The following is a 21,826-nucleotide window of genomic DNA, read 5'->3' on the forward strand; positions in this document are numbered from 1 at the left end:
GTGCTCCTCGCTTAAGGGCTCAAGCACAGACTTTTGCATAAGCGCATAACCATAAGCATAAGGAAATTGATCAATCAATTTCCTTATACTTAAAGCGAGAAGCACACACTTTTGCATAAGCGCATAACTATAAACATAAAGAAATTGATTGGTCCACAAATGTATGCATAAGAAAATGAACCAATCAATTTCCTTATGCTTATAGTTATGCACTTATGCAAAAGTGTGTGCTCCCCGCTTTATGGCGCTTATGCAAAAGTCTGTGCTCGGGATAATCGCTCTGGGAGCGATTAATGATGTCATTGCATTGTCTCTGCCAATCAAAAACTTCATGTTCCATGATGCATGGCGCGTCATGCGCATGTCGTTGCATTTTGTCGATATGACAGATTTTCTAACCTAAAATTGTTGTCAACTTTAACTATTAATATCTCGCTTCATGGTGCAAAGCGACACTTTTTTCTGTTATATTCGTTTTGTGCAAAAACGCATCGAATGAACATAATTTTATAGATATTCGAGGTGATAGCGCTAAACTGAATAGTTACCAAAAAACCAAATTGTGACAGTAGTCGCCTGTTAATCGGTAGATACATACCACATTTTAAATTTTTAGATTAAGATTAAGGTTATATTTTAATATTATTATTATTCTTCTCCATGATTAAAATAAAACCGTTAATAGAGAAAAGTCCAGAAATTTTTATCGTAGTAATGAGAATTATAAAGAATGGGAATATTCGTTAATGAATACTTAATTTAATTTAAATAGCTATTATAACATTTGAAATTTTGGTGGAAAAGTTTTTAAACTAATGTTTTATTTAAATAAGAATGTTTAATAATGTTTAGAATAGTTAAAGTTTTGATGACTGGCCACACACTAATCGATTAATAAATATTCAATGAGAATCACGATGTGTTTTGACGAAAAAAAAGACGATATTTTAATAAATTGATATTAAGTTAAAACTATTGTTTTGATAAGCTTAACTAATCCGCGAATAATGCAATTACAAATTTCGCTGGATATTCCATTGGATGACAGAAGTGGATCGTCGTGGCCGAGGTAATCAAAAATAGATAAATTTGTCAATGTATTTCATATATCGATTTGAAATATGATTGAAGAAAATATGATGCAAATATTTTTTTAAATTACTAAGAAATTGCTTAATATTTAAGTCGTATGAGTTTTATAATTTATCAATTATTATTTTTTTAAATAAATCTCTGTTATACATTATTTGACACACTATCACATATATGACACACATATACAAAATTACAATATGATAATATATATATACAATATCATTCAGCCTGTAGTAGAAATTTTAATATCTATCAATTGTTAAATGCACATCATGCATAGAATATTAAGATATTTATTTATTATTAGAATATAAGAGCTGCCATTTCTTTTTACTCAGGAAAGAAAGGCGGAAATGGTTTATGTCATTGTTATGTGGAACATGTTTGATATATGCCTCACGTACATCTATCCCTTTATTGATGCCAATCATCAGTAAAGAAAAGCATTGGTCAAAACCTGAATCTGGTATTATATTGTCGAGCTTTTTCTGGGGATATACGTTGACGCAAGTGATCAGCGGTTATATTAGTGACAGAATTGGAGGGCAGAAAGTATTATGGATATCCGCTCTCGGTTGGTCGGTAACGACCTTTTTCATGCCAGAAATTATAGAATTTTTTTCCAATGATCAGACTTCCGTTTTGCTTGTTGCAGTGGTGAGAATGATAAATGGAGCATTTCAAGGTAGTTCTTTCTACATTATGTTACTACGCAAAAAGCAATTGAAGATAACAGCACTTGTTACTTTCAGGAATGCATTTTCCCAGTATGATTAGCTTAATTAGTCAACGTTTGCATGAGGCTGAACGTGCCTCTTTCTTTAGTTTGTTAACATCAGGATCTGCTCTGGGTACATTACTTACTGGATCATTAGGCTCTTATCTTTTGGAGAATTATAACTGGATGACTGTCTTTCGAATCTTAGGTACCATATACAATATATTTTATATATAATAAAAACAAAATGTTAAAGAAAGAATAAATCTAATATTTGCTGAAAATACATCAAATTTTGAAAAAATTTGGGGCAGAAATTTATTAAATACAAAAATGTGATTTCAATTTTGAAGATTATTTCAATCTTAACAATTAATGAAAAAATATATCCAAGAATTAATATTTCAATACTAGTAATAACTTATGACACATGTATGAATGAATTTTCTTTTATATGAACCTCGGTATATCGCTTGCAACTTGATATAGCTAAATGTAATTTTGTTCTATCCAGATCATTTTTCGCCTTTGGACATTTCGATAGATTTCGAATCGACTTTTTCTTAGATATTGAAAATATCAAAAGAATTTATATTATTTGTTCAAGTTCTCTAATTAAACTACTTATATCTTTCTAAGTAATTCTCATATATTTGTAATTAAGCCACAAAATAATAAAACTCATGACTCTGTTAAAGTAAGGTACATGTGTATGTATTGTTTTAAAAGAAAGGGGAAGCTAAAATCTTATTGTTTGTTGTATTCCCGAAATATTTTTGATTTTTACTTATAATTATTAGTTTTTTGTTTGTTAAAGCAAAATTAATATTAAATTAAAACCAAAGAATGCATCAATAAAAAATGATATATATATTGCAGTTTAATAGAGAATTGATTGTTGTATTTCTTTGTTAAGTTTATTGGTTTTAAAACTGATTAGTTTGAAAGTTGTATACATTTGTAATGTTTATTAATTTATTGATATAGGGGGCATGAGTTTGGCATGGACAACCTTATTAAGCTATCACATCCTGCCATTTAAGGAAAGAACTATTTCTACTAAGTCAAATACTAGCTACTCTTTGCCTTGGTTCAAGCTTTTATCAAAGCCTCCTTTCTGGTAATCATGATGCAAAAAATTATATAGATACACACACACACACACACATATGTGTATATGTATATGTATATATATATATATATATATATATATATATATATATATATATATATATATATATACAAGGTGTCCTGCAAAGATTGTGCCAGTGCTCGTGAGCTCTTCACTGCGCGCCTAGTATCACATTACAGTAGGACGTTTCTTCTCGTCACGCGCTTGTACAAGACGTAGATTGGCCTATCTTTTTTAATTAATTTCTTATTAATTATCGTGAAAATCGCAAAACGATAGAGAATTTTCCTATCCAATTTAACATGCTTTATATGCACATGAGAGGTGATCCGCAAATTATGGGACACTCCATGTATATTTCCTATAGAATTATGATTGAACCCTAAAATAACGTAAACTTGCATATATTGTATTGTAAATTACATGTGTGCTTTAGTTTAATTACTGAAATGCTTGATTTGTTTTTAAGAAATTTCTTGCTTATCCAATTCCGAATCTTTCAATTGTGGAAATTGCAAAAAAAAACTGATAATATAAGTTTTTGTAAGTAAGTGTGTTTTTGTTTTGTACAACATAACAATCTCAAATTGATTGTCTTAATGCTTTGCGACTATTAATCATGACTTTCAGGTCCTGTGTTATTGGACATGCTTGTCAAAATAATTGTTTCTTTGTATTACTTTCATGGATGCCTACATATTTTCATGACATATTTCCCGAAGTTAAGGTAATTCTGTTATTTAATTTTCATTCAGTATCATTTCCCAAAAAGTAGTTTTCTACATAGTTCAAGCAAAAATGTTTATAACAATTTATATAGTTATTTAATTGAGGTATGTTTTTATCTTTTAATAAACATTTAAAGTATTGTATACAATGCAATATTTTGTAGAAAGATCTGCAAAAATAGTGCTACAATAAAAGTAGAGTTGAAAATATATTAGAATTGTAGCTAAAAATTAAATAACTTTTATTACTGTGTACTAACTAATCTTAAATAATTTAATTTAATAGGTTTGGGTTGTTAATGTTATACCATGGTTATCGATGCTACCTTGTACATTTTTGGGAAAAGTTATGTCAGAAAGAATAATAAAAGCGGGTTATTCTGTGACTTTAACGCGCAAAACAATTCAAACGATCTGTTTTGTCACTGAAATTGGGAGTCTCTTGTTTTTGAGTAAGTTTACATTTAATAATTAAAATCTGTTTATAATAAAAGAAAATTTGAGACAGAAATCTAATTTCAGGTATCATGTAATACAGAAAGTATTTTAATATGGAATGTACATATGTAAAATACATGTCAGGATATAGAAAGAATATATGTCACAAATTTATAAATAAAATTCTGTCTTGAATTTTGTCGCAAATTATAAATAATCTAAAGCAGCTTAGATGTTGATTATATTGCAGTGTTGTAAATTGTACAGTTGAACTCTCTTAAACCTGGAAATTAAAGATCGGGTAACATCTATTTGTAGCTTTTCATTTAATTTGTGAAACACATTTTCTACATGTATTATTAATGTAGAAAGGACAGAATAAAAATTGCACAATAGAAATAATTTTCATTAATATGATTTGAAATTAACGAAATTATAATAGTTTAAAGAACAAAATCCAGTTTATGAAAGCTTGAGATTAAATAGTTGAGTCTAAAAAAAGGGAATACAATTAATCTTTATATATATTTTAATTTTTATACATATTTGTATGCTTATGTACAATTTTATATAATTTTTATTTAAGTGTAATGCTTTTTTATTAATATTTGGGAACTGAGCTTTATTAATAATTATTAAAATAGAAATAAAATCACACAATTTTCTTCTTTGTCTTTGCAGCAAAAGTGAAAAACTTTCAAAGCGCAGTATTGTGTCTTGCACTGATTATTGGTGGTTCCGGCTTTCATAATAATGCTATTGCTGTAAATCCTTCGGATCTTGCACCAAAACATTCCGGCAGTGTATTTGGTCTGATGAATACCGTTGGTGCGATACCTGGTATGTGTAAGCAATATAACCGATTCTATTGGCAAATAATATAATATATTGTTTTTCAGGTTTTCTCGGTGTATATTTTTCCGGATACGTTTTACATGTAACACATAGCTGGCCTGTTGTATTTTTACTTATCGCTATTATCAATGCTTTAGGATGTGTAACATATATATTATTTGGCTCGGGTCAAGCAATTATATAAATTATATCCTGTATGATCAATGCGTATTTCACTTTAAATTAAATTTTTATTTTCATCTTTTTGTACATATAAAAAAAGAAAGAAGGAAAAGTATTGATAATGCTTATTATAAATATTGCAAAGTGAAAAGTGCGAAACTAATCAGCGATTCTATATAAATTTTTTATTTATTTTACATTTATTCTTGAAAAACATTGAACTATATATATAGACATAAAATAAATTGATACTAACTATCGTCTGTCGTTAAAGATAAAGGAAAATAGGAACGGGGCGGGAGCAACGGTAGGAAAGAATCAAATTTTTATAGATCTTAAAGATATGAACTAGAACAATTACAATAGTTATTATATTAGAAATGATATTCGGAATAGAGATGTTAAATAGAAAAAACTAAGGCCTTAGGACCCTTGCACAATGCAAGGTAATAGCGATAGATGATATCCAATAAGAACACTGCTTTTAGAAAAAGCAGTGTTCTCATTGGATATTGCCTATCGCTATCGCCTCGCATTGTGCAAGGGCCTTTAGAGGGACTCTAGGGTCAATCATGTAACTTTTCCCCTAGAGCGGAAATGTAAAGCGGGGAACACACACTTTTGCATAAGCGCATAACCATAAACATAAAGAAATTGATTGGTCCACAAATGTATGCATAAGAAAATGAACCAATCAATTTCCTTATGCTTATTGTTATGCGCTTATGCAAAAGTGTGTGCTCCCCGCTTAAAATGCGAAAAATTTTCCTATTAATTTTAATGAAAATCTGTATGCACATGACGTAAAATATAGAGTTTCAGTACTCGTAGTGATTATAGCCAAAGGTGTTCCGTTTCCTGCATGATGTGCATCATTTCATTTTATTTCATTTTTTTTTCACCGAATATTAAACAAGAATAAATGATGCATCATTTGCATCATTTGCATCATGCATGAAACAAAATGCACCTAAAGAACAGATTTATGTCATGAGTGATGAGTGCGGTGTAATGCCGCAGACCAAATTTGTTATTCATAAAAATCAAACATCCGCTTTTGCGAGAAGATTCTCAATATATTGATCTTATAAAAAAGTATCGATTTATATTTTTTACATCACGTAATAGTAGGTAATCTTTTTAAGCGCCACTTTCAAATCAATTGTTTAAGTCATAACATGTATACACACGGTATTTATTTAATAGCCGGATTTTAAAAAATTGACATTTTAAATATCTCGAAAAAACCCTTACCAATGGCAAAGGTAAAATAACATATAACTAAACATACAACTTTACTACTTTTGAAAAATTACAATTTTTCTCTTTTCATTCCAATGTCCGTTTAATATTAAGCAGTGATTTCAAATATTGTTTATTTTATCTTGCTTTCCTATCGTCTATTTGAGATGGATGAGAACAAATTATTTTATTTTAGGTGAAAAGTGCAAACAACACGATATATGATTTAATAATTATGTATTGTAAGTATATTTTAATATACTATATTGCATATACTTTTCACTCTTTTATACCTTTTATAATTTTAAAAGAGTGAAAGAGAAGTAAGAATTAATGTTTATTTTCAGACGAAGAATGTGCTGGAAAATGGCGAACATTTTTATATCATCCTAATGTTTGTATGTACATTCTCAAATTTAAGGAACAATTTGTTCATAATCCATTTCTCCAAGTGATTATCTTTGTTGTGGTAGCATCGTTATTAACTCCTATTCTTCTCTTTGTTGTATTTGCTATTATCAGTGCTGTATTTGCATTTATCGGTTTTATAATGATTCAAGGTGAGAAACAAATTTCCATTTTTTTGTTGCAATTTGTTATACATTATGGCAAGATATGTTATATTTTCAGTGACAGTTTTGGCTATTGGTGCAAGTATTTTAAGCTGCATACTTTTCTGCATTGCTAGTACTTTTATAATGATAGGATTATGTATCATCTTTTCTTCTCTTTTCATCTATTATATATTTTATTATACAAATCATGTATTTAACCTCTTAACCTATGAGAGAACCTGATAAAAAAATTTAGATTGTTATGTTCTTAATAAGATTAAAAAAAAAAAAATAAATAAAAATTAAAAGCATATCTGTACCACAAATTATAAATTTACTTCATAGATCTATCATATTCATATTCAAACATACATACACATATACTTAATCTTAATTGTAATATAAACATTTGTGTTTTGTAAAAATAATTAATTCAAATACAGAGATATTAGATTTAAATAAATACAGAGATTGTATGAGTGCAACATATTTATTTTGACTGTGTCCAATTACTATATTATTTTTGTGAAATGAATGTAGCTCCTTTAATAAAAATTTACCCTATGCTTTGCAAGAATAATCCTATTTATTAAAATAAACAAAGAAAACCACATGAATTATCAATTATTACAAAAATGTGATAAAAAAACATAAATGCATTAATCTTCAATAGTTTTATGATTAATCCATATTACATGATTATTAGTATTGAGCAAAGTTAAATTAAGATATAATAAACTTGAAACAAAAAGAATGCTCTGTTTAAAGTGAAATATATATGGGAGATTTCAATTATATTACAAAGTTACAGTGTTTAAAAATTTTTGTCTCTACCTTTGTTAGTAGATAAATATATTTCATGCCATAGAGAATCTACTAATTTGTCATTAGTCTCTTGATTTTCATGACAAAAGTAATGAATATAATCACATTTATTTGAAACATCTGTGATAAGAGTTAAGAATTATTTGTTACCCACAATTCTTCTAATTTTATTAAAAAAAAAAAAGACTGCAATATTAAATATACTTTGACGTGTATACTTGCATATATATGTATGTGTATATATATTGGGTTGAATAGAAAGTTCATGCCATTCTTTCAGTCTTCAACGATTAGTAAAGAACGGAACAAACTTTCCATTCAGCCCAATGTATGTATATGTATATATATAAATACATACATATATGTGTGTGTGCGCGCACGTGTGTGTTATGTGTATGTATGCATGTATGTATGTATGTATACATGTGTCGGTTGTATTTAATAAATTATTATATCACAAGTATTGAAAAAGGATACAGCCTGTTACACTATGTTTCGTAGCTTCATAATCCCATTGAATTTTTGTTAAATTTTTGTACAATTTCAATTTTTTTCTATAAAACAAAATAATATAAAACAAGACAAATAGAGAAAACAAGAGAGTATATCAATATAGAATCAGAATACATACTTTCCTAGTTCCAGCAATTGCTGATCTGATAAGTTTGGTTTAAAAGATCTCAAATTGTTTCGTTTTTCTTCCAACTGTTTAATCTCTTGTAAAAACTTTTTTCTTTCTACTTCTATTTTTGCCTATTAAAACAAATATCTATCAATAATAGAATATCTAAGAATTAGATACAAAAATATAATGTTAGTGCACTGTTAATAAATAAATAAATAAATATACAATACACTTACTAAATGAACATTATGTTTTGATAATTCATTATTTTTATGCTCTAAATTCTGAGTTTCTGTATGCTGCTTTTCTTCTATAACAGCCACTTTTGATGTTAATTCTTCAATCTTAAATTCATCTTCTGTAAAAATATAGAAATTATATAATTCTATACATCTTATACTTTAAAGAATCTATATAATTTGCAAGAGAATTTTATTTATAATGTTACATATCATGTAAAACAAAAAAAAGAAATATTTAAAAAATGTAGATTTACAAAATATTTATCAGGATATACACAAGTTTTATAGGGCATATTGACATATTGCAATAAATTGGTTTTGGAGTTTGTTACGCAAATTATAAATCTTTTAAAGTAATTTTAAAAACTTCAAAGCAAAAAGCACAATAACATACGATTTCTCTTATCAACTTTTCTTTTTTTTTATTTTTACTCTAATCTAAACAATTCGTCATACTCGCGAATAACAAAGTTTACCATTAAATCGTTGGTTTTGACTTCTATTAATTTTATCTATACTTTCTGCCTGCAATAAATTTTGAAGTACTAACGTATCTATTTTTACATGCTTTGCTTTCAGCTGTATTAATTTTTCCATCATAATTGGCTCGTAAAAACACAAAACGTTTTTGATAAACTTATCAAAATGACATGATGTTAAAACACGTTAAAATTCAAACTGTTGCAAGGATCATTTATCATTGACTACGTTTATATCACCCTTAATCGAATTTATGCTGCGGTCAGAAAGACGCTAGAAATACTTCGAAGCATTACATTAACCAATCAGAATAAAGAAAGCTTTACTCTTTTTGTCCTGATTGATCAATCAAATGCTTCAAAGCATTTCTAGCATTTTCCCGACCGCAGGCTTAATGTCTGTCGTAAAACTGACCAATCACAGCTATTCCTCTAAGAAATGGAATGACTGTGATTGGCCAGCCTTAGAACTACGTATGTTATTAAACCCGATTAGAAATGACATGTAAACGTAGTCTATGGCCGATATTCATAGGCCTAGTTAACATCATGCATTTGACACGTATAGGCCTTTGCATAATGTGAGGCGATAGCGATAGGAACAAGGGAATAGCGATAGTGATAAACGATACCCAATGAGAGATCCACTTTTTCGAAAAAGCAGTGTTTTCATTGGATATTGCCTATCGCTATCACTATTTCCTTATTCCTATCGCTATTGCCTCGCATTATGCAAGGGCTTTATGAGGTACTATATTCGTATGAAATTCGTATTAAATATTTAGTACGCACGATGTAAACGCAGCCGGATTAACTTGGTACGAATGTACCAAGCAAGAGTATCATACTAAACTGATACGTATATCAAATGATGTAAATGACGATGTAAACGCATGAAACAGCCTCGAGTTTTGAAGGGAATGTAGCATGGAACATAACTTTTAAAATAATCGATATTATATGCTAAATGTAAAGACTAAAAGACAATCGACATGAATTATATTCGTGATTTGTGTTATTTTTCTACTTAGAGCGAGGAGCACACACTTTTGCATAAGCGCATAATCATAAACATAAAGAAATTGATTGGTCCACAAATATATGCATAAGAAAATGAACCAATTAATTTCCTTATGCTTATAGTTATGCGCTTATGCAAAAGTGTGTGCTCCCCGTTTTAGTCTGTTTGATCACGTTCGATATAAATGCATCCATACTCAAACATTGGCCTAATTTACATCGATATACTGTAATACGTATTAAATACTATACCGACCAATCACAACCATTCTATTCTTTAGAAGAATGGCTATGATTGATCAGTGCATACTTAATACGTATTAAAGTTTATCGGTATAAACTAGGCCATTAGTGCGTATCAAACTTAATACGTGCGTATCAACGATTTTACGATGTAAACTAGACCATAATCCGTTTTTATATTTAAAATAGTTTAAATTGCGGTCAGGAAGATGCTAGAAATGCTTCGAAGCATTTCTAGCGTCTTTCCGACCGCAACCTTAGTAGCAGAGATAATGTAAGTAATAAAGACGTCATTGCATTGGCTCTGCCAGTAAAAGACATGAATTCATAATCCGAGTTGGATTAACACGTCCATCCGAAAACGCCAATAGTCTCAAGTATGATCTTAAGATGCTGCGCGGCCATTTCATTGATTGAATGGAGTCTTAAGTCGATCCAAGACTAAACTTAAAACAATCTTAAAAACGGATTATAAATCATATATGTAATATTACTATATTGCTAGGTTGCATTCCTTTTCATGCATAGAGCGCATAGAGTGTTTGAAAATCTATAATATATGTTACGTGAACTATAGATTTTCAGGCAATTTAACGTTCATTTAGCGCCACAACGGATTATGGTCTAGTTTACATCGTAAAATCGTTGATACGCACGTATTAAGTTTGATACGCACTAATGGCCTAGTTTATACCGATAAACTTTAATACGTATTAAGTATGCACTGATCAATCATAGCCATTCTTCTAAAGAATAGAATGGTTGTGATTGGTCGGTATAGTATTTAATACGTATTACAGTATATCGATGTAAATTAGGCCAATGTTTGAATATGGATGCATTTTTTCCTAACAAACGGTGTCAACCTCTCGCTCCCACAAATCATGTACTTGATGCAATACGCATGCGCGAATTTTGTTAAGCCAATAGTATTATATATATATATAGCTACTATGTAAGCCAGCGCATGCGCATTGCGCAAAGTACACGAATTGTGGGAGCGAGAGGTTGATTAATATGTTTGCAATATTTTCGCCAACGTCTAGGGGATTTTCAATATGAATTGATTGAGTATCACTGCTCGGTCCGATTGGATCCGATGTCCATGGACTATTGGTGTACCCTTTACTACAGGGAACGAATCATTGGCCTAGTTTACACTGTAGTTTACATTAGTTTACATTTTCTGTTACGCGAATCAAAAGTAGTGCGCATGAAGCGTTTAATTCGATTGCATTTACACCAAATGTATTAAATTTGTTAAAAGTACAGATAAGATTAATTTATAATATTATAAAGTAAATAGCCAACTAACCAGAAGTCAGAATAGATTCTTTAATGCAGTGTTTACAGCGCTACGCATATGCTTGATACGCGTATCATTTTGATACGATACGCCTGCTTGATGCGTTTTATACAGCTAAGGGCCAATTTCACCACCTTCGGTTAAGTTAACCGACGGTTAAAATCAGCAGAGTGGCAACAAAAAATAGAGGTTAATGAAAACCAAGCATTCTTATCATTTCAGTTGCTACCCTGCCGTCGATTAATCTAATCGAAGGTGGTCAAATTGGTCCTTAGTACAAATATAGTACTTGATACGCATATTAAACGATCGGTGTAAACTAGGCCATTGACACGCAGTATATATATATATATATATATATATATATATATATATATATATATATATATATATATATATATATATAGCAGATGCAATAAGATGCAATAAGATGCAATAGAAATCGTTCATAAAGTCCTATCCAGATGAATTTGCATAATCGCATAATGTATATGCATAGAGAAATCGACCAATCATGTGTCTAATATAAAGAATGCCATATTGCTGCGTTCTTTATATTAGATGGTTGATGATTGGTTGATTTTCTAAATATATGTATGTGTGTATGTATATATACATTATACGATTAAGTTTGTCGGATAGGTCTCTACAAAATTGGAAAGGCGCTCACACTTGCGAACGTGCACGCCCGTCATTGTTAGTGCTTGAAGAGGTTAGTGGCGGGGACGACACTTCTTTTCCAAAAACGTGCATCTTTTGTCACAACCTGAAAGATTAGTGCGTAAGTTCCGTTTTATGCATATAACTTGTAAAGAAATACGATAAATGCAACGTTTTACAAGATATTTGATAAAGCTGTCGATCCTTATTTATTTCGTGATAAATCCATACAATTAATAAAAAAACGTTACCGATGAATAAAGCAAAACGCATTCATAAAGAGATGATCATGTTAGCGATTAGCGAATCTATGAAAAAAAGAAAGAAAAAAAAGTGACAGAGAAAGATAGAGAACGGTAGATTTGAGTGAATTTGGCAAAATATCGCTTAGAGAGTGATTGAATGGGAACTATTTGAATTAAGAGAGTGCACATTTCCAAATAAGGTATTCTTAAAGATATCGAGCTTCGTGTTTCTAGCGCTGCTACGTGGTCATTGATCAAGTTACATTCTATCTACGTCCTACGATGTAACGGGCAGTGGCGGGAATACGAATTCTGTTCTGCTGTTTCCATCCATTTTATGAGCTATCGTCAACAAATGATTAAAAATGTATCGCTCTCTCATACACTCTAACATACGATAAATGCTTTAACCATGATAACGAAACGGTCAGAACAATAACTGCGGCTGTCGTTATCAGTAAACTGTCGGTTTGCATTGCATTGGTGTGGGTGGGTGTGTGTGTGTGTGTGTGCGCGCGTGCGTGCGTGCGTGCGCGCGCGCATGTGTGTGTGTGTGTGTCGTGTCGAGTTGTGCGCGCGCACGCGCTTATGGTACGTGTCGAAATTTCTTTTGACACATCTCTTTTGATATTGAAAACATTACATTTTATACAATATACAAAATGAGACTCGTCCTATTTCACAATACAGCATATACATAGTCAAGTGACTATGCGTATCTTGTATTATTTTGAATCGTTCTGAATCACGATCTCGCGATTCTGGCACGGGCGCGGCCGCGCTCGCGCGGCCCTGTCTATTTCGGTGAATCGAAATCATTTTTCGATGCACCATGTAAGGAGCGTAGGAAACGATCTCTTCATTCACTCATCGCGATAATCAGAAAAAATATGTCACTATAATGTTGGAGACAGTTGCAATAAATTGTGTATACTTCTGTGATGTGCATACATACACAGCATATACACATACACACACACACACATATACACATCTTGTAAATATAGTGATCGAAAAGTTACATATCAGTCGTATTCGTTTGATGACGAAAAGGCCGAGAGTGGGGAATCTATTTATAAAATGGAGATATGTTTCATGCCGCAAACGTCCGCAGTCCCATAGCGGAGATGTGACACTAATTTATTAAAATAATCATAAATATAAATGCGCGCGCGCGCACTTGTGTGCGAATGGGTACGTATGTACAAGCGACATATCGAGTATCATGACACCATGTACTTTTCGCATATAGAGGTTATTTGATATTGATAATTTTCTTTATCGCGTCTCTCTTGACGAATATCAATTTTATAATTGAAAATAGGTATACAGACATGTCTTTCCGCGTGGTGCGTACCAGCAAATTCCGCCACGTGTACGGAACTTCTCTGAAACGTGAACAATGTTACGACAATATTAGAGTGTCAAAATCATCGTGGGATTCGACATTTTGCGCCGTCAATCCCAAATTTCTCGCTATTATCGTAGAATCGGCAGGTGGCGGTGCCTTTATCGTCTTACCGCACAATAAGGTAGGCTTTCTTTCGTCTCTTTGTAAATCTTTTCTTTACATTCTTTTTACATTTCAATTTCCCTGATTGATTACATTTAATTAATTTAATGTTTTATGTACGTTGCTATATATTCGAAAGAATATATACTTTTGTTAGTACTTATTATATATATCCATATACACAACTCGTTTTTTATTAGATTGATAATAAAAGAATCTGTTACATAATATATATAATATACTATACCTTTCAAATAACGGTTTACAAAATATTGTTACAAAACATTATAGATAGGAAGAATACCAGCAGACTATCCTTTAGTAGGTGGACACAAAGGACCTGTGTTAGATATTGCATGGTGTCCTCATAACGATAATGTCATAGCTTCTGGTTCTGAAGATTGTGTTGTCAAAGTATGGCAAATACCTGATGGAGGTATTTCTAGGACATTAACTGAATCAATAGTAGATCTACAACTACACCAACGCAGAGTCGGTTTAGTGTTATGGCATCCATCCGCATTAAATGTGTTGCTGACAGCTGGTTCAGACAATCTTGTTATTATCTGGAATGTTGGTACAGGAGAAGCCTTAGTACGCATTGACTATCATCCAGATGTGGTTTATTCCGCATGTTGGAATTGGGATGGATCTCGATTAGTCACTACATGTAAAGATAAAAAAATTAGAATTTTGGATCCAAGATCAGGTGAAATATTAGAAGAAGCAATAGCTCATGAAGGAAGCAAAGCAACTCGTGCCATCTTTTTAAGGTACGTGCTCCATACAGGTGCTAAGTTTCAAACAGGTTGAATATGTTGATAAGAAGAATTTGATTTTGTATGGATACAAAAAGAACCAGATTTTGATATTTCATTTATTTATCGAGATTCGACCTGTTACGTTTGAGCGCCTTGTATGTATGTATGTATGTATGTATGTATATATATATATATATATATATATATATATATATATATATATATATATATATATAATTTTTTAAAACTACCGATAACACGTTGAAATTGAAAATTTAAAACTTCAAAATGCTTTTTTAATTTTTTGTGTATAATTTTTCATCGAGTTTCAACAATTTGAAGATAGCCCACATTTCTATGATTGTTAGGATACGAAAAAAGTTCCTTTTTTTTAATAGTGTATATTCAGCATTTTATTTTATTAGTTTATATATATATATATATATATATATATATATATATATATATATATATATATATATAGTATATATTGTATATTATATAATGAGATTGATGCGACTAAAAACAAAAAGAGATAGAGATGGCAATGAACAAAAAACATAAAATAGATATTTTGAAAAGTGCGCGCGCGCGCGCGCGCACGCACACACACACACACACACACACACATATATATATATATATACATACACACACACACACACACACACAGAGTGTCTGATAATAATCGCCTCACCCGTAATGTGCAAGTAGAACGGATTAAGCCAAGCAGGAAAGTCCTTTACCATTTTTTTATATAACACTTAATAAAAGAATTATTATTGAATAAAGTTTGGCCAAATATCCCTAATCTTTAGCCAGGCGCACGTCGGTGAGCCGCGCTGTGACAGTGAACACTCACGCATACTATCAGGCGCGCGGCTCACCGATGTGTCCGGCTAAAGATCAACTATTATTGCCAAACTATACTCAATAATAATTCTTTTATTAAGCGTTAGACAAAAAAATGGTAAAGGACTTGCCTGCTTGGTTTAATCCGCTCTACTTGCACATTACGGATGGGGCGATTATTATCAGACACCCTGTATATACACACTTTTGATCTATACATATAGATTAAATCTCAAATGCTAATTAGCTGAATATATTATAATTATAATTATAAGTTGTGGAAAATATGAGATTTTGAACATTAGTATTTAATTTTAATTTTCCTTAATTACTTAATTTCAAAGTTAAATATGCAGGCAAGTTTTAGTATGCATCAGTCTCATTTAATGAATAAAATATATTATCTGATTATAAATATTATTTCTCCATCCTTAGATATAAATATAAAATGCTCAATAGACTATATTTTATAAAGAGAGAAATGCTTTATTTAAATGCATAATTAACCCTCAAAAAAGGCAAAATATTTTTTCATAATCTCATTAATATACTTATATAATATAATTCACCTTATTGCATTATATATCAAAATAATATTTAAAAGAAAGGATGGACTAACGAGTGAATTTTGCATGAGTGTGGATGTAGAAAATACATAAAGACCGAGCAAAAAAAATGTAAATAATATTGCACAACTTTTTTACTTTTATTATATATGTTGCAGTACATATAGATTATTCGTAAAAAAATATCTGTAAAACATAATCATCAAATGGTATACATCCACCTTTTTACATAAATACAGTAGTAATACAATGTGAACAAATTATATCATTGCAGAAATTGCCTATAGATGATTTTTTAAATACAGCAATATTAGAATTTTTTTTTCGCATTATCTCCCTTTTCTTTCTTCCACATTATTTCCACCTTCCGGTTTTTTTACATGTTTTCACATCAACATACATGATGGTATTTATTCTTCGCATCTCTTTCCACTAGTATATTTTGTAAGAAAAATATAGTTAGATACGCACGTAAAAAATATATTTGTTTCTTCATCTTGTATTTCCGGTTTGTGTAGTGCGAGATTCTGTAATTTTTAATGGAAAACTCCCAGACTGAATTTTCGACATGACGAAGATGCCAACTTAATAAATACGAGTGTCAAGATGTGCGCTCTGTAATTCTCCATAGATTTTAAAGTAAGTATTGTACATCAACTTGTTAATTCAAAAATTGTAACTTGTAAATGTTAGAATACGTAAGTAAATATGTAAGTCAAAGAAACATATTAATTTTTTTGGTATAGATATCTTTATAAAATATCATAATTATCACATTTATATATGTAAAAGGAAGGAACAAAATATTATATGCAAGTGAAAGTTTACTTGAGCAATAGCGCTGCATGTAATTATTTGCATTGTAATTATACTTCCTACATATATATTGCAACATGTTGGAAGATGTCTTTCTTTATGTGTAGTAATAAGGTGGATGTTGTAAAATTTTGATGATTAATCTCCATGTAGTATAAGAGAATGTGATAATAAGATATTAATGACTAATGCAAATACACACACATACATATATACATGTACAGAATCATTTTTATTGCAATCACACCAAGAGTTTAACATGCCAAATAACGAAAGCTCATCATGTTAGTACATATTGACAAAACTTTCGTGCATATTGACCAAGTTGTTTGCATTATATTTTCAGGGGTGGCTTAATCTTTACGACAGGTTTTAGTAAAATGTCAGAAAGACAATATTCTTTGCGAGCTCCCGACATGTTGGGCGAGCCGATAGTTATGGTAGAATTAGATACAAGCAACGGAGTCATGTTTCCTCTGTATGACCCTGATACAAATTTAGTATATTTATGTGGCAAGGGTGATTCTGTGATCCGATATTTTGAAATTACACCCGAACCGCCCTTTGTTCACTACATCAATACTTTTCAAACTCCTGATCCTCAACGAGGTATAGGAATGATGCCAAAACGAGGCTGTGACGTTAATAGCTGTGAAATAACCAGATTTTATCGATTAAATAATTCGGGCTTTTGCCAAGTGATATCTATGACAGTGCCGAGAAAGGTAAGATAATGTGTAAAAAAAAAAAATAATCGAAAGGTATCAAAGTCGATTCTAAAAGCAGACTAGTAGTCTAGCGCGCTCTGTAATTGTATTCCAGTCTGAGCTTTTTCAAGAAGACTTATATCCCGATACTCCCGGTGACACAGCTGCAATCTCAGCAGAAGAATGGCAATCTGGCACCGATGCTGAACCTGTATTGATATCCCTAAGAGATGGTTATCAGCCGTCAGCTTCCAAAAACGAACTTAAAGTACAAAAGAAATCTAATATATTGAGTAAAGGAGCCAAGGTTGCGTCAAATGCCGCGCAAGATACTGCGCAAATTTCACCAGGAGCTTGTGTATGTATATAGAAAATTTGTTCCCTCTTATTTTTCTCGACTGAGAATAATTTGCTCGAATGATTTAAATAACTTGATAATCGTTATTTAATCTTCGTAGGAAGAATTATTGAAAGAATGCAGAGAAGAGATAAGGAAATTAAAAGCTGTAATCGTGAAGCACGAAGGAAGAATACGAGTGTTGGAATCGGCAGTCGCACTTCAAATGAAAGAGGAAGAACGGAAAGAAAAATCGGCTTCTCCGGATTGCAAAGAAACACTCGCTTCTGACGAAGTATAAAAATCTCCAGATTTTGTTTTTTGACAAGATTCCGGTGTGACATTGCATCTCTAAAGTGAAAACGTATTTTTCACTAGAATCACTAATATCCTATAATAAGAACGATCGTATATTTTGATATAACAACTTGTGTAAATAGTAGGTTTTAGCAATGCCGTGTGTCTTGACTCTCTGCAACAATATTTGCTATTTATTGTACATCCACATTCATCGTACATTCTTTGCATTTGTATTATGTTTACATGCGTTTTATATATATATATATATATATATATATATATATATACACACACACACACACACACACACACACACAAAATTTTAGAGGTGTTTGCCATACATTATAATGTATGTCCTTAGAATTAAGTTTTTGCTCTATACAATGATATAACAAGACTTTTATTTATATGAACCTTTGTACGAATACCGTTTTGTGACGTACAAGAGTGTCTAACTTGTACAGATATTTGCTGTTAAATAACAAAGAGTATTATATTTTGTTTCGATATGTGATTTATGTGTATACGATTATGCGAATCTAAACTTCCATTTTCAGTGAATATTTGGGCCGTGGCACATAAAAAAACTTGAGCAATAAGACTCCAGTCTTAAGTAAGAATTTCATCCATACAGAATTTTCAGCGTTGCTTAAATTTTAATAATGACTGCCTTACTGTTCGACTGTGATTGGTCAATTCGCTTACGTCTTAAGTTTTACTGCTTAAGTTTTTTTTATGTGTCATGGCCTTTACTTTCAGTCACTTGATTGCAATATGCCTGGTAATACCAGTTGATCGCCTAACAAAGAAATCTGCGGCGAAACAATTAGGGTGCAAACCCATGTAACCGAATGGCGTAACACGCATATATGTAATACTACTATATTGCTAGTCAGTATCTTCCCAATAAGCGGCATTAGCAAAAACATTTCGATGCAGATGTATATCAACCTCTCATTTTCACAATTTGCGTACTTGACGCAATACACATGCGCGAATTTTGTTGAGCCAATAATATTACATGTATGGCCCTACGTATGTCAGCGCATGCGCATTGCGTCAAGTTCATGAATTGTGGAGGCGAGAGGTTGATACGTCTGTACCGTAATGTTTTTGCCCGCATTGAGTTTTGATTAGCAATATAGTAGTATTACATATATAGTAACACGGAACGGAGAGCGCAATCAATCGCGAGCGTAATGAAAACTGTGGAACGCTAGCGATTGATTGCGCTCTCGTTACGCCATTCTATTGCATGAGTTTACATCTTTCGAGAGACTCTAAAAATTCTCTATTTGATAGCCAATCGCTACGTCCAAACATTTTATCGTATGAATGTAATATCAGTCTTAAGGCCCTTGCACAATGCGAGGTGATAGAAGCAAGGGAATAATGATGCGATAAGCTATATCCAATGAGAACACTGCATTTTCATTGCAAAAAAGCAAATCTCTCATTGGATATCGTCTGTCGCTATCACTATTCTCTTGTTTCTACCGCTATCGCCTCGCATTGCGTAAAGGCCTTTAGAGCCAATTTTACTAGTTTTAGGGCCAATTTCACCACCTTTGTTGAAGTTAACCGACGGTTAAAATCAGCAGGGTGGCAACAGAAAATAGAGGCGAATGAAAACCAAGAATGCTTGGTTTTCATTCACCTCTATTTTCTGCTGATTTTAACCGTAGGTTAACTTAACCAAAGGTGGTGAAATTGGCCCTTACTCCTCAGTCTGTATCCATTGCCCGAAACCTTCTGCTCCGTCCAGATATTTTCTTTGTCCAAGGCGCAGCTACACTTGTAAATAATGGGTGCATTCAGAAAACACAATCGTTAGATAGCAATCGAACGCGATTGGTTCTTACTTCTACACTAGCAAATCAATGTCGAATATTGACAAGATGAGCTCAACGGTTGTGTTTGCTGAACGTACCCAATGGCGCCAGCTAGTAACGATAGTTTTTTTTACCTATCTATCCCTTCCACAGGTAGGTTGTGAGTCTTCTATTTCTAGTCTTTATGCTTTCGGCGGCCGAAATTCAATCTCTGGTCTTTGGTTTGGGTTTGGTTACCTTTGGTCAATCAGTCGCCGTCGATCGTCGATGGCCATAAGCCGTCGGTATAAAACAGTTTATACCGCAACTGATCTGCTATCAAAGAATAGATATTGAAAGAGATGTGCTTCCTGAAATTTTAGTGTCGCAACATTCAGTGTAGACGAGGAACGCTTCTCATCTCACTGTGAGTTTATACGTGTATATCGCTATTACTTTTTTAAAAAATCGGCTCGAAAAATCCAGTTACTTGATTGTTTTGCTGCGTGCGGTAATATTATTAATTAATCGTGTCATTCGTTGACGCGGCAATGTAACACTTGCATTTATCATCGGTTATTTGACGAATGAAGATTTTTCATCTCGATTCTCGAGTTTCGAAAATTGACTTGGCTCGATTGTTCAATTGCTGACTGAAAGATTGCTGAAAATAAACCGAGAAGAATGCGCTAAATAATGTAATTAAAATACGCAAACACATAATTAAAGATACACTTTGCATGTTAATAATGTTGAGTAAAGCAAATTCAATGTCCCAACCACCTCGTGTTATAACGAGCGAGTCGCAAGATGACAAAGATTGAATAACGCGTAATAAATAGTGTATACAGTAGTGTATGTAGGCTATATATGTACCTATTGTTGATTCGAGTGACATTTCGAAGCATTTGGCACAGATATACATGCGAGATTTGCGAGCGCTATTTTAGCTACAATCTTGCGACATCGAGTCCGACATGTCTTGTGATATGCGCACATTTCAAAGCACAATATATACATACTTGAGATTTACCAAATTTTTCAACCAACTCTGGATTGATGCGGTTGCTAATGCCAGCGGATTGTACCGATAATTTTTATGCATTTTTTGTGCTTTTCTGTATAAATGTATAAACACTATTAGAAATCCTACTTCTCTCTAATAACATGCATCTTCTAATATATGAATCATATGTCCGGACAGCTCTTTTTCTCCCATTTTCCAAATCAATGCGGTTCATGCCTGTAACAATTGTTAGATTTAAAGATCGAGATAGCTTGTGCGGCCAGACAGTGACATATTATACTTGACGATCTTTTCGTGGATTTCATGAGGTTGCACGAGCCGATTATATGACCGTCTTCGTATCCGCGAGGGTGTAACACCGAATGTCACTTACGTAATTCCACGTGCTTCGAACTCTTATCAAGGTTATCGGATGAAATCTGTATTTGTCATACATTACATATGTGTGCGCATATATATGATGAGGCATTTGTGCATGTTAATAGGATATGTATATATATATATATATATATATATATATATATATATATATATATATATATATATATATATATATCATATATATAT

The 21,826-nt window shown here is 31.8% G+C and overlaps 5 protein-coding genes across 19 annotated transcripts in view; 4 read left to right on the forward strand and 1 right to left on the reverse strand.

Annotated features, from left to right (window-relative positions):
• The first annotated feature begins 291 nt into the window (after positions 1-291).
• On the forward strand, positions 292-5,163 carry LOC126848357 (solute carrier family 17 member 9). Of its 6 annotated transcripts, none has more exons than XM_050589186.1 (9): positions 292-586; positions 1,049-1,069; positions 1,434-1,780; positions 1,848-2,021; positions 2,801-2,933; positions 3,576-3,672; positions 3,960-4,125; positions 4,793-4,951; positions 5,011-5,163. In XM_050589186.1, exons 3-9 carry the CDS (start codon positions 1,456-1,458, stop codon positions 5,148-5,150), a joined length of 1,194 nt encoding a protein of 397 aa, XP_050445143.1. In that variant the 5' UTR covers positions 292-586; positions 1,049-1,069; positions 1,434-1,455; the 3' UTR covers positions 5,151-5,163. The 6 variants fall into 6 exon arrangements, with proteins under 6 accessions (XP_050445143.1, XP_050445145.1, XP_050445144.1 ...); XM_050589188.1 differs by having other exon boundaries at positions 1,052-1,069; XM_050589185.1 differs by having other exon boundaries at positions 296-586; positions 989-1,069.
• Positions 5,164-5,863: 700 nt separating this feature from the next.
• On the forward strand, positions 5,864-7,237 carry LOC126848360 (uncharacterized). 3 transcript variants are annotated; one of them, XM_050589194.1, is made up of 5 exons: positions 5,864-6,259; positions 6,335-6,393; positions 6,567-6,612; positions 6,718-6,930; positions 7,001-7,237. In XM_050589194.1, exons 2-5 carry the CDS (start codon positions 6,385-6,387, stop codon positions 7,165-7,167), a joined length of 435 nt encoding a protein of 144 aa, XP_050445151.1. In that variant the 5' UTR covers positions 5,864-6,259; positions 6,335-6,384; the 3' UTR covers positions 7,168-7,237. The 3 variants fall into 3 exon arrangements, with proteins under 3 accessions (XP_050445151.1, XP_050445150.1, XP_050445149.1); XM_050589193.1 differs by having other exon boundaries at positions 5,867-6,255; XM_050589192.1 differs by having other exon boundaries at positions 5,867-6,393.
• On the reverse strand, positions 7,027-9,345 carry LOC126848359 (uncharacterized). Of its 2 annotated transcripts, XM_050589190.1 has the most exons (6): positions 9,093-9,345; positions 8,611-8,732; positions 8,381-8,502; positions 8,227-8,303; positions 7,759-7,869; positions 7,027-7,163 (listed from the first exon to the last, which is right to left on the reverse strand). In XM_050589190.1, the coding sequence occupies exons 1-6, from the start codon at positions 9,214-9,216 to the stop codon at positions 7,147-7,149; spliced, it is 573 nt and encodes a 190-aa protein (XP_050445147.1). In that variant the 5' UTR covers positions 9,217-9,345; the 3' UTR covers positions 7,027-7,146. The 2 variants fall into 2 exon arrangements, with proteins under 2 accessions (XP_050445147.1, XP_050445146.1); XM_050589189.1 differs by lacking the exon at positions 7,027-7,163 and having other exon boundaries at positions 7,492-7,869.
• Positions 9,346-12,288: 2,943 nt separating this feature from the next.
• On the forward strand, positions 12,289-18,935 carry LOC126848073 (coronin-1C-A). Of its 4 annotated transcripts, none has more exons than XM_050588622.1 (6): positions 12,289-12,445; positions 13,894-14,101; positions 14,374-14,855; positions 17,424-17,802; positions 17,900-18,142; positions 18,243-18,935. In XM_050588622.1, exons 2-6 carry the CDS (start codon positions 13,904-13,906, stop codon positions 18,420-18,422), a joined length of 1,482 nt encoding a protein of 493 aa, XP_050444579.1. In that variant the 5' UTR covers positions 12,289-12,445; positions 13,894-13,903; the 3' UTR covers positions 18,423-18,935. The 4 variants fall into 4 exon arrangements, with proteins under 4 accessions (XP_050444579.1, XP_050444580.1, XP_050444582.1 ...); XM_050588623.1 differs by having other exon boundaries at positions 12,299-12,441; XM_050588625.1 differs by lacking the exon at positions 12,289-12,445 and adding an exon at positions 13,141-13,823.
• A 1,190-nt stretch (positions 18,936-20,125) lies between these two features.
• LOC126848071 (glycerol-3-phosphate dehydrogenase, mitochondrial) overlaps positions 20,126-21,826 on the forward strand; it is a 7,163-nt gene continuing 5,462 nt past the window's right edge. For 2 of the 4 annotated variants that reach the window (XM_050588615.1, XM_050588616.1), the window contains exon 1: positions 20,129-20,659. The gene's annotated coding sequence lies outside the window, so the exon portion shown is untranslated. Of the gene's footprint in view, positions 20,660-21,826 lie in introns of all 4 variants that reach the window. The other 2 variants (XM_050588619.1, XM_050588614.1) reach the window with 2 other exon arrangements.

The sequence above is a fragment of the Cataglyphis hispanica genome, chromosome 3 (assembly GCF_021464435.1).
Source record: "Cataglyphis hispanica isolate Lineage 1 chromosome 3, ULB_Chis1_1.0, whole genome shotgun sequence".
NCBI classification, from domain to species: Eukaryota; Metazoa; Arthropoda; class Insecta; order Hymenoptera; family Formicidae; genus Cataglyphis; species Cataglyphis hispanica.

Coding starts and splice junctions, on each gene's coding strand:
- LOC126848357 (XM_050589185.1), top strand. CDS start 1,008: ATGCAATTACAAATTTCGCTGGATATTCCATTGGATGACAGAAGTGGA. Junction 2,022..2,800: donor GACTGTCTTTCGAATCTTAG/GTACCATATACA, acceptor TTATTGATATAG/GGGGCATGAGTTTGGCATGG. Junction 3,673..3,959: donor ACATATTTCCCGAAGTTAAG/GTAATTCTGTTA, acceptor TTAATTTAATAG/GTTTGGGTTGTTAATGTTAT.
- LOC126848360 (XM_050589194.1), top strand. Junction 6,613..6,717: donor TGATTTAATAATTATGTATT/GTAAGTATATTT, acceptor GTTTATTTTCAG/ACGAAGAATGTGCTGGAAAA. Junction 6,931..7,000: donor CGGTTTTATAATGATTCAAG/GTGAGAAACAAA, acceptor TTATATTTTCAG/TGACAGTTTTGGCTATTGGT.
- LOC126848359 (XM_050589189.1), bottom strand. CDS start 9,216: ATGATGGAAAAATTAATACAGCTGAAAGCAAAGCATGTAAAAATAGAT. Junction 8,733..9,092: donor TCAAAACCAACGATTTAATG/GTAAACTTTGTT, acceptor ATATTTTTACAG/AAGATGAATTTAAGATTGAA. Junction 8,304..8,380: donor CAATTGCTGGAACTAGGAAA/GTATGTATTCTG, acceptor TTTGTTTTATAG/AAAAAAATTGAAATTGTACA.
- LOC126848073 (XM_050588622.1), top strand. CDS start 13,904: ATGTCTTTCCGCGTGGTGCGTACCAGCAAATTCCGCCACGTGTACGGA. Junction 14,102..14,373: donor TCGTCTTACCGCACAATAAG/GTAGGCTTTCTT, acceptor AAAACATTATAG/ATAGGAAGAATACCAGCAGA. Junction 17,803..17,899: donor CTATGACAGTGCCGAGAAAG/GTAAGATAATGT, acceptor ATTGTATTCCAG/TCTGAGCTTTTTCAAGAAGA.